General features: G+C 41.7%; 1 protein-coding gene across 1 annotated transcript; it reads right to left on the reverse strand.

The window, feature by feature from the left end:
• Positions 1-576: 576 nt before the first annotated feature.
• PLK2 (polo like kinase 2) lies at positions 577-6,836 on the reverse strand. The gene is made up of 14 exons (XM_003265950.4): positions 6,267-6,836; positions 5,561-5,668; positions 5,301-5,417; positions 4,977-5,106; positions 4,662-4,749; positions 4,070-4,165; positions 3,763-3,961; positions 3,528-3,675; positions 3,081-3,178; positions 2,616-2,745; positions 2,129-2,369; positions 1,875-2,004; positions 1,501-1,611; positions 577-1,364 (listed from the first exon to the last, which is right to left on the reverse strand). The coding sequence occupies exons 1-14, from the start codon at positions 6,534-6,536 to the stop codon at positions 1,173-1,175; spliced, it is 2,058 nt and encodes a 685-aa protein (XP_003265998.1). The 5' UTR covers positions 6,537-6,836; the 3' UTR covers positions 577-1,172.
• Between the last annotated feature and the right edge of the window lie 5,121 nt (positions 6,837-11,957).

Here is an 11,957-nt window from a genome sequence, read left to right on the forward strand (position 1 = left end):
GATTAAAGATGGACTCCAAACCATAACTTGGTTCCCATACCACTCCTCAACTACCATGCACCAGAAGGAAAATAAAATGACTTATTCACAAAGTATTTCTCACTACTGGAATTATGTGCTAGTACTGCCAGCGGCACTGGAAGTGTTTAGGCAGGTTTATGCTGAGTAATATGTTTAGGTGGTGCATGCATTCTAATTCAGAGTTTTGCCCATATTAAGATAAACTTCCCATACCTATTGACACTTAATAAGAGAGATCTGTTTAATCTGGCTTTACCTCCAAGCTAAACAAGTTTTGAAGAAATACTACAGAGAGAAATTGGGTTTGGATTTTGTAGGAGGCTTATATTTTGGTGGTAACAAAAATGGCGTTCTTAAGCTAGATCTACCCTGAAAGTTTATGATTGTACTTCAGGTATTAGACTTCCTAGAAACTGTAGTTAGAAAAAATTAAAGATCAAACTTTCTAGTATGCTTTTATACTCAGTGGCTTCTTGGCACTGCTTGGCATGACCTTATCAAAAAAATGTCACGATGTGGTGAAGAGTTCTACTAAGGACAGGAGACCATTATTTGTGCTTTTTCATACTCTTTATTGCCAACGGTTTAAAATGGTCAACATAAAAAAAAAGACATTTTGATAATAAATACTGCTCTTTGGGCTGTAATAAATAAAAAGTTTATTAACAAGGAATGCACTTTTCCAGCCACAAGTATCTTCAAAAATTAATGAAAAAAATTATATATGGCCATAGTTCACAGTTACGCAGCCAAAAGCTGCTCCAATTACAGCCTTTAAACAACATGGGAGCTTCCTCCCTTCTCCCTCCCCTTCAGGAAGTATATTCACAGTTCCAAAGTCCTCTGGCTGAAATGCTCTCAACAGAGAGAATTTAAGAATCAATGCACCTTTCTGCAAAATTGTCTGAAAAACCTTTTAAAACAGGTATCTCAAGGAAAACTGCATTCTGGTTCACTCTTGGATTGTCCGAAGTCAAGAACTGTATGCCTTAGCCTGTTCTGGTTCCACCCAGTCCAGCAGGCCACAAGGGAATTGTTTTCGTACCACCACATGTCCATCTTCTTCAACATGCTCCAGATCATTCTATCGGCTTCCCTGTAGATCTCACAGTGGAAAAGAGGAGTCCCATAGGGTCCATTCGAAAAGTCTTTCAGTTACATCTTTGTAAGAGCATGTTCAGGGCATATTCCATTCGATTTTTTAATTCTAATGAACAGCCAGACATCAGCAGAGTTGTCAGCCTGAAAGTTGTAGATATCCTATCCTCATTGATGTAAGTGAGAAGGTATTCTTCATTTTGGCTACAGATGATTATTTTTGTATGATCATGGTAGAAATTCACCTTAAAAAATAAACATAGACATTAGATCTCTCAAAATATTCGAGAATTAGAAAAGTTCAGTCAATCACTAAACTGGTTAGGTACAAATCTTTCTGTTTAGGACCTAAACATGCACTTTCCTGAAGAGTTCATTTACCTGAAAGGTGCCATCATTAAAGAGCATCATTAGGGCCTTGTCAGATTTTAGCCACTGAAGGAGGTAGAGCCGAGGTCTTCGAACATCAGTAACACTAGGCAGATCTCCACCCTGGAAGAGATTAGGAGAGTGAGTTAGTGCCGACAAAGATTTTGTAGCATGCACTCTATTATTATTCTAAGACAATCCTCTCAAACTTAAGCAAGCATCAGAATGGCTTTGGAAATCCCTGCCTCCACCTCCCAGAGATTCTGATTCAGTACATCAAGGGTAGGACAGGAGAATCTGTTTCTAACAAGCTTCAAAGTGATGCAGATGCTACTGCTTTGTGGACTACACTTCAAATGTCACCACTCTAAAGCCACAATACTTACATCCATGAGGTTCTCCTCCATGTAATGAGAAAAGTATTTCAGCACCGTCACTTGACTAATAAATTGCTCAGGAGCATCTGTTGTTGGGAAAACTGAGCATTGGCCAAGCTCTGCGTAATAGTGAACTGTTCTATAAAAACAGGAACGAAAGGGAGAGAAGAAGAAAAAAAATTAGAAGCAATTAATCATTGTTTTTAGATTTCTTTAGTGCAAGACTAGAGAACTGACAGGATTTCATTAACTGATACACTTACTTTTTGTCTGGAAGGAGGCTCATGTGAGCACCATTGTTGAAAAGGACACCAACGGTGTGGTCAGAGAGCTGGTACCCAAAGCCATATTTGTTAGAGTAATCAACCCATTTGGTGACCCACTGAAATGATGTGCTCAGCTGCTCTTTGGGAATGCAATCAGCTTCTGGCATGTTTTCCAGACATCCCCGAAGAACCCTTGCCACTGTGTCTGCAACACTTCCCATAGTACTGTCTTCAAGGCCTGAAAAGTCAGAGAGAAATGTTTCAAGTTATACAATATTTTAGCAATAAAACCTCAGGCTTTGGTAGATGCTACGTTTCACTCCATTAATTCGAAAGACATAGAACTCAAGATTATTTTCCAATTCCTATAATCTTACTACTTCTATGTTAAATTAAGCTACGAAGTAAATTGACTTCAATTATTATGTATTTAGCACTGGCATTTCGAGTTTCATTATCTAAAATACGATTGACAACCACTTACATTCACTGCTGCTGCTGCAGCTGCCAAGAGTCCCTCTGACTATCATCCGAATAGCATCCCCAATCTGCTGCTTGTTTTCTGCTGCGGGTGTTCCAGACCTGGCAACTGTGGTGGTAGGTGGCTGGAGCTCCTTAGAAGAGAGAAGATTTATGCAATGAGTCAAGCATCTAAATTCATTTAAGGGTGAGAATTCCAGATTAAGATGAGAGTGAGGCAATTGCTGGGAAAGCTCATCAAAAAGCAACAGACACAAGCCAGATAAAAGATAACGCAGTAACTCACTTGCATGCACTGTAAAACTAAAAGACTTCCTTTTCATTTTAACTTCCCTTTCAAAGGGTTTGAAGAAAAACTTTGAGTAAATATGACATATTTGAACCATGATAATCATAGTCCAAGTGCTAATTAATAAAGAGTGGAAATAACGTAAAGCACAAGTATCTACTTTACTCTTTCCCAACACACCTCATCTGTCCTGTGTTTGCTGGGTTGCTGAGTTATCGAAGTCTTTTTCAAATCATGCCTAAGCTTGTAGATGTCTTCATCTTCTTTAGATACTCTATCTGTATATCAAGAAACAGAATTACAAACATTAGTCTATCTTAACAAGGTAGGGACAGGGTTAGCCATATTTTCTCCTTCTTGCATTATTGACCAACTTATGAGCATCCCGGGCAAAAATAGAATTTTACCTTTGCTATTAGCTGCAGCTACCCCCAAAAGCCCTCTTTAATGTTTGCAAAATAAAAAGCTATCAATCACAATTCAAGGTATGGATTTATTATGCTATAAATATCAACATTTAAGAATATGCAAATATGGCCAAGTTATGCTAATATAAAATTCTCTTTTAACTCATTTACCAAATATAATATTGGGTACAAAAAAGGAAAAGAAGTCTTGTCAACTTACTATGTGTGTCAATATATCTTGCTTTGTCTTTTTTGCCACCAAAAAGAGCAGCAGCTGCTTTCTTAAAGAAATTCTTAGCTGGGCTTGATAAGTGGAAATCTGGAACTGTATGACAACAGCTAGAAGACAGTCTGTCCGGAGTGAAGCCCTGTGGAATATTAGAAAAGGCTTCAGTAACCTGTCAGGTAACTGGGATCAATACCAGGTAATTAAAAAAAAAAGATAGTGCACCAACCTGCAAAAAAAAGTCATGTCGAATGATGTCATCCAAACTGGGACGATCCTCTGGGTTTTTGGACAACATACTAGCAATTAAGTGCTTGGCAGGAGCCAGCAATGAGGACGGCATTGTATACCTTGCTTCCCTTATGCACCTATAAGTTTCTTTGAGATTTGTAGTTTCAAATGGGGGCCTCCCTAGTAACATTGTATACCTGTGTGCAAAGAAACACATCTTTAGCAATGGTCATAAAGCAACTCTTTGCAAGTGTTAAAATCTAAATCCGAATTTGCTTTTTAATTATTCTGCTGCATTTACTTACATTACACAGCCCAGGGCCCAAATGTCTGATTCACAGCCATGTCCTTGTTTGTTGAGGACTTCCGGAGAGAGATAATTTGGGGTACCACATATCGTTCTGGAAAGACAAAATATTGAGATCGTGTTAGGAACTATTCCACTATTTAAACTTGGTTCTCTTGACGTGACTTGATGGGAGACAAAATCTTAAACAAAATCTTAAAATCTATACTGAATTTCTATTTGGAAACATTTGACTTTTGGCATCTGAACAATTGAGATCTGACCAAGTGAGTTTTGGTAATTTTTAAAAATGCACACACACTGTTTTAGCCCACATGCAAAGTGTTGTTAACCAACTAAAGCCAGGGACATTGTGGCATTTTATACATTTCAAACCAAGAAAAGACTTCATTGACTGCTTTCATAATCAATTTAGAGGCACAGGGTGCTCTGTCTAGTCCATAGTGGGTATTTAGTAAGTATTTCTTTAAATTAACATTGCTATGATTTACAGATTTTATCACCAGACCTCTGAAACATTAAATGCAAAATAATGAAGGCATATTTGGTCTCCACAAAACTCTACTAGGATGCATCTTTCTGACTCTTACCTCCTTCTGTGTTCCAAGGGTTCTAGCCTGGCTGCCAGACCGAAGTCCCCAACTTTTAGTTCCATGGCTTCATTAATAAAAAAGTTCCCTAGATGATAAACAAAACAAAATGTGAATCCCTTTGAAAATGCTTTCTACCCAAGTACACACACATCCACTTTGGAGCCAGGCAGCCAATTGTTACACGAAAGTCGCCCATTCAAAAGCAAGATTGCGGATACCGGATCCCAATTAAGAACATTAATATGTAAAAAAAGAGAGAGAGAAAAGAACTCTCTCTAACACAAAACTCAGCTTTTGGCGTCAAGGACTTACCTAGTTTGAGATCTCTGTGCAAGATTTCTTGTTCATGAAGGTATTTCAGTCCAGACACAATCTGCCTGAGGTAGTATCGAACTTCTGGCTCTGTCAACACCTTTCTTGCTTTCAAAATATGAGCCATTGACTAGGAAGAGGAGAAGGAAAAAAGAGAATCTGTCAACAGTTATCAAAATCACTGGTTTCCCTTTGCAGGATGAGCAATGAAAGTTAACTTTGCAGTGTAAGTACTGCCACAGCTAAAATCCCAGATAAAATACTCTTTGAATACCATGTTAATTCGGGGTAAGTAAATGTTCTCAAATAGGAGTTGACACTTACCCTTCTACTGCAGTATTCCAAGAGAATGTAAATGTTTTCTTTGTCCTCAAAGTAGTGGTAAAACTGCACTACATGCTTATGATGAAGAATTCTGTGAAGCTCTATTTCTTTGTCAATCTAAATGAAAAAGCAAGGTAAGGCTTATTAGCTTCCAGTCACCTCGGAAAAGCCAGTGATTACACATGCAGAAGACATTTTCCTAACAGGGAAGGGCCATCCTTGCACACAAAGAAAATACTTTACTCAAGAGTCATACACACCTTTTCCCTTTGATGAGGTTTAGCTACTCTGCTGTGGGGAATAATTTTTGCGGCGTAGACTTTGTTATTTGTCAAATCTGTCATCTCGTAACATTTTGCAAAGCCACCCTGAAAGGAAACAAAGCCGAGACGGAATTGAGGATGGCACAAAAATGGACGGCAGATATTTTAAATAAATAAATAAATGGGAAGAAAGAAAAGCAAAAAAAAAAAAAAAAATTGAGGAATGGAGGAGGGTGGACTGAGGGAGGCATTCGACTTCGTTAAAGCTCCCTCATGGAAACGCATTGCTGGAAACAGTAAGTTCAAACGGTTTCTCTTCTGCCTTTATAAAGGGAAGCTTTATGGAGGGAGTTGGAACGGGGAGACATGAAAAATAATGTCTGATGAGACCTGTCAGGAAAATTCCCTGAGAACAGATGGAGGGAGAGAGGTCTGATGTAGAAAGCCCTCGCTTCCAGACTCAAGATGCATTTCTCTGGGCTGCGGGAGGCACACAGTTCTGAGGCTAAGAATGCAAAGCCGATCCCCAGCGCTGCCGGCGCACAAAAGCCAGAGGGCAGGTGAGGAGCCCACCTCGCGCTGGGATGGGACCCCCGAAAAACCCGGAAGCGGCGGGCGCGGGACCCCCGCGGGCTTCCCCGGCTTGGGGTCGTCCCGACAGACCTCCCGCCCGCCCGGCAGCCCGGCGCCCTCCGCTTGTCACCTTTCCCAGCACTTTGCCCCGGCAGTAGCGCTTCCCCGTCGTGGGGTCGACGATAATCCGCGAGATCTCCGGCCCCGAGTGCGAATGGTGGTGATGGTGATGCGGGGCCGCCGGGGGCACTTGCGCCTGGGACTGAGGTGGCTGCGATTCCTCGGGGGGCTGCGGCGGCCGCTTCTTTTTCGAGTCCGCTCCGCAACCCTTGCCCAGCGCCTGATCGCACATTTTGGTGCTGGCGGCTGGCTGGTAGGTGATAGTCCGCAAAAGCTCCATGGTCGCCTTGCCGCCCCGCACTGCCCGCTGCCAACCCTAGGCGCGGTCACACGTCCGAGCCGGCCGTGGCCCTCGCACCCTTGCCTCTGGTGCCGACGAGCACCCAACACCCCAGTCCACTTGTGCGAGTAACAACGCTCGGCGAAGTCTTATATATGGGGCGGCGGGAAGGGGGCGGAGACTCGATACGCGGCACCACATCACGGCCGATGCCCCGCCCTACGGCCGGCCGAGCGCGCTTGGCCGGGAAGCAGGTCTTGTCCCGCCACCCGGGTCTCGCTTCAGAGCGGGGCCGCGCGCCTCGAACGCCGGCCGCCGAGGGCTCTTGCGGCCACGGGAAGGCCTTCAGGGCCGTCCGTGGGCTCCGCCGTCCGGTTCTTCGAAGGCTCGGAGCCTTAGCGTAGAAAACAGAATCGCGAGGGCCGACGCCTGGCCCCACCCCCTCCCCAGCCGCCTGGTGGCAGGGCAGTGCCGTGACCCGAGCGAGTCGGGCGCGGGTGTAGACTCAGTCCCTCCCCCGCACAGCCCTTCCCGGCCGCCCGGGGCCTCCTGTGTCAAGGTATCAGGGTGCCCGGAGCCCGCCGCACGGGCAGGCGAGGCCTCCTCCGGCCGTATGACAGGGCTAGTCTGCAGCTGCCCCGCAGTGCCCGCCCGCGCTGTGAGGAGCTCGCTGGTGTCTAGCTGGGGCAGTGCCGAGAGGCCGTGCGGGTGAAAGGCCGGGATTCGTGGAGCCGGCCATTCGAGCCCATCGCCGCATCGCGCTAGGGCAGATACGGGCCCGCAGCCGGGATCCCGGGCTGATCGGCCAACCGTGCCAGGATCCCACTCGAGGCCCGTCTGGCCCCCGCCCATCCCCCTAGAGCAAGCCTCTGTCTGAGGTCAGCCCCTGAACCTTGGAGAGCTAGGTCGACGTCCTGGCAAGGCGTCCTCCGCCGGTAGCCCGAAGATTGGAAAGCAAGGGCGCCATCTTGTGGAATGTTCCGGAAGTGCCGTTAGGTGTCGCAGTGGGCAGCGGTTGACAGCTGTGGGCCTTTGACAGTTAGTGGTACTAAAAATCGATGCCGATTGTGAGTTTGCAATCAGAGTCATCTATGACTTCTTCCGAATGCATCTGTTGAGATGGCTCATGAGCTGCCCTGGTTCCTGGAGATTCCGTCTGAGACTTTCTGAGGTAGGGAGATTGGTAGGATGAAACGACGAGCGTAGGCCAGTGAGTGCAAATGCAGCTTAGTTTCCTATTTCCAGATTTTACTGTGCAGTTTGACTAACCTAGGAACACGGTTTTCTTTGTTTGTTTTTCTTGCTCTAATTACGATAGAGTAACATTTATTGAGGACTGTGCAGTATTTTTAAATGCCTTATTTAATCCTACAACAATTCTGAGAGAAATATTGTAAGGAAGGAAAAATAATTTTCCACCTTTCAAAGTTTTGGCCTGGGTCCCTGTAACCAGACAGATTAACAAGAAAACAAAGAAGCTTATTAACATATACGTCTCATATATACATGGGAGATAACCAGGAAAATGAGAGATGGTTTAAAATCGGGCTTAAATACTATCTTTAGCTAAACCAAAAGAAAAGAGTGTGGGGCAGGCAAGTTAAGGAACCATGACCAGGAAATGTATGGTAAACAGGAGGGGGGTTTCTTATTTCTTCATTGATAAGTTTTTCATGATTTAGAGTCATTCTTCCTGGTACAGAGGAGACACTCTTACAAATGGAGTTTTGTGGGGTTTTTTTGTTTTTTGTTTTTGTTTTTGTTTTTTTTTAGTAAATGTACGTTTCCCTTACAAAAGGGTAATATGCCATTTTTAGAGCATCTCCTGGGTCTGCTGGTTCTCAAAATAATTATCTCAAAATAATCCTTATCCCAGGGACATATTTGGGGTGGCATATTCTCATCTCCTACATTATTATTCCCATTTTATAGATGAGGCTTGGAGAATTTAGGTAACTATTCTATATTTTTACTAGATCATCGAGGTTAGGTTAATTAGCAGCACACTTGAATCTTTTTACCTATGTTAACAAGATATGGTAAACAGTTTTTTGAAGCTAAATTCCAGAGACATTTGGAATACCAGATTATTGAATCCCTGGAAGATACGTACAAAAAGGGTTGCTGCAGTCCACTGTCAAATTTAGGTATGTGTGGTATCAACATTAATCGAACATTTACAAAAATACTATGTCTCAAATACTTCCAGCATAATGTGGAAAAGAGGCTCATTGCCATTAGAGAGGAGAAAGGGAAAGGCTTTGCCATTATAGAGGAGAAAGGGAAAGTCTTTGCTGTCGCTTCCGTTTTTGATTCTTTAAAGAGTGCAGGGCAAGTCCAGGCATGTTTCTCATAAGTGACAATAGACTTTAACCCCAAGATTGTCAGGGATGGAATAAGGGGTGGGGCTTAGGGGTGGAAATTCAGAATTACGTAATTATCCTCTTTATTCATAAGCCCAGGGGTGACCTTTGCTTCCCAGATTTATGCAGACCTACTCTCTAAGATGTAGAAGGCTTGTAGGTTTAGAAAATATTACTAGAATTTATCAAAGCTAGTTTACACACCATGTCTTTATGGTTGATAATAAGCTATATATGTATACATATATGTGTATGTGTATGTGTATTCATTTGTGGCCTAAGATAAAAAAACTGAAGAATAGATTGTCGTGATTTTTAAAAAAAAAATTTCAATTTCTTCTTTGATTAGCATACACTATGGTATGTATCTTTACCAAATGGACTTCAGTAGTTGATAAACTATTGAACATTCCATGTGAAATTCAGGTCTGTCTGCCACAACATGGAGGCATTTAATAAAATACTAACGCCGTGTAAATCTTACGGTGTCTGCTTTCCAACTAGGAACATGTTTTTTTTTGGGTTGTGGTGCCATCATGTGGGCAGAACCAAAATTGTAGTCTATAGAACAAAAAAGGAAATAAATGCGCTTTCTATTAAGTAGAATAATTACTAAAATCATGGAGTCAATTTGGTAAGCAGTAGGAAGGAAAAAATGGATCCATGCTTCATATCTGGCTTAATTTCAAGCAAATGAAAGTTTGAAATACGTGAAATTTTAAGACAATATGAGAGAATTCTTTCATAGCCTTTGAGTGTGGTGGAAGTTTCAACTATTTACAAAATCTAGAATCCCTAAAAAAAAAACAAGATTCGTTAATGTAACTATATAGAAACAAAACCCTTTCATTGATTTAAAATAAAAAACCAGCACAAATAAAGTCAAAGGATAAATAACACTGGAAAAATTATTTTCAACTCATCAGACAGAGAGAGCTTATCTTCCTGTTATATAAAAACTCCTACAATTGGATAAAATACCAGTTATCCAATAGAAAACAAATGGTTCTTAGATTTGCTCAATTTCACTCATCAGAAGAGAAATTGAAATGAAAGATATACTGAGGCACCCTTTCCTACAAAATTGGCAAAACCCTCAAAAGTTGCCGTGAACATGCTGAATTGCTGAAGTGCTCAGGAAGCAGCACTCCATATATTGCTGTTGGGAATGGAAATTGATACAATTTCAGTGAAAAGTAATTTGGCCAAATCTATCAAATTTAGAAATGAATGTATTCTCTTACTCACTTAGGAATTTATCCTATGGATATAATCTCTTATATAAAATGATGCATGACACATCAACAAATGATAAAAACCCTGGCCAAATTAAGCCCAATTCTTACATTTGTAAATAAGGTTTTAATTAAAACAACCATGCCCATTTTCTGGGATCTAATTAAACTATAGAGCTTCTGCACAGCAAAAGAAACTATCGTCAGAGTGAACAGGCAGCCTACAGAATGGGAGAAAATTTTTTTGCAATCTATCCATCTTACAAAGGGCTAATATCCATCATCTACAAATAACTTAAACAAATTTACAAGAAAAAAAACAACCCCATCAAAAAGTGGGCAAATGATATGAACAGACACTTCTCAAAAGAAAACATTTATGCGGTCAACAAACATGAAAAAAAGCTCATCATCACTGGTCATTAGAGAAACGCAAATCAAAACCACAGTGAGATACATCTCACGCTAGTTAAAATGGCAATCACTGAGAAGTCAGGAAACCGGATGCTGGAGAGGATGTGGAGAAATAGGAACGCTTTTACATTGTTGGTGGGAGTGTAAATTAGTTCAGTTGTGGAAGACAGTGTGGCCATTCCTCAAGGATCTAGAACCAGAAATACCATTTGAATCAGCAATTCCATTACTGAGTATATACCCAAAGGATTATAAATCATTTTACTATAATGACACATGCACATGTATGTTTATTGCAGCACTGTTCACAATAGCAAAGACTTGGAGCCAACCCAAATGCCCATCAATGATAGAATGGATAAAGAAAATGTGGCACATATACATCATGGAATACCATGCAGCCATAAAAAAGGATAAGTTGATGTTCTTTGCAGGAACATGGATGAAGCTGGAAACCATCGTTCTCAGCAAACTAACACAGGAACAGAAAACCAAACACTGCATGTTCTTATTCATAAGTGGGTGTTAAACAATGAGAACATACGGACACAAGGAGGGGAACATCACACACTGGGGCTTATCTGGAGGTGGGGGTCTAGGGGAAGGATAGCATTAGGAGAAATACCTAATGTAGATGACGGGTTGATGGATTCAGCAAACCACCATGGCACGTGTATACCTATGTAACAAACCTGCACATTCTGCACATGTATCCCAGAACTTAAAGTATAATAAAAAAATTGTTTTTAAAAAGACTACACATTGGGTACAGTGTACACTGCTCGAGTGATGGGTACAGCAAAATCTCAGAAATCACCACTAAAGGACTTATTAATGTAACCAAATACCACTTGTTCACCAAAAACCTATTAAAAGAAAAAATAATAATTTTCAAAAAAGAACCATGCCCATTTGCTTATGTAGATATATTGTTTATGGCTGCTTTCATGCTACAATGGCAGAGTTCAGCTGTGACAGAGACCATATTGCCTGCAATGCCTAAAATATTTACTATCTAGCCCTTTACAGAAAGTTTGCTGACCCCTCATGTATAAGGTTATTCATTGCAGTGTTGCTTGTAATAATTAAAGATTAGAAACAACCTAAGTGGCCATCAATAGAAAATTGGTTAAATGATGGTATGTTCATGCCATGAAAATGTAGGCAGGTGTAAAAACAAAATGAAGAAGCTTTTTAAGTATTGATATGAAAAAAATCTCCAAAATAGGCCAGGCACAGTGGCTCACGCCTGTAATCCCAGCACCTTGGGAGGCCGAGGCGGGCCAATCATCTGAGGTTAGGAGTTTTAGACCAGCCTGGCCAACATGGTGAAACCCCATCTCTACTAAAGTTACAAAAATTAGCCAGGTGTGGTGGTAGGCACCTGTAATTCCAGCTATTCGGGAGGC

The sequence above is a fragment of the Nomascus leucogenys genome, chromosome 18 (genome assembly GCF_006542625.1).
Source record: "Nomascus leucogenys isolate Asia chromosome 18, Asia_NLE_v1, whole genome shotgun sequence".
Lineage (NCBI taxonomy): Eukaryota > Metazoa > Chordata > Mammalia > Primates > Hylobatidae > Nomascus > Nomascus leucogenys.

Excerpts from the sequence above, each read along its gene's own strand:
- PLK2 (XM_003265950.4), bottom strand. The coding sequence starts at position 6,536 with ATGGAGCTTTTGCGGACTATCACCTACCAGCCAGCCGCCAGCACCAAA. Across the intron at positions 5,418-5,560 it reads AACCTCATCAAAGGGAAAAG|ATTGACAAAGAAATAGAGCT; the intron begins GTGTGTATGACT and ends TTTTTCATTTAG. Across the intron at positions 4,750-4,976 it reads GCACAGAGATCTCAAACTAG|GGAACTTTTTTATTAATGAA; the intron begins GTAAGTCCTTGA and ends TTTATCATCTAG.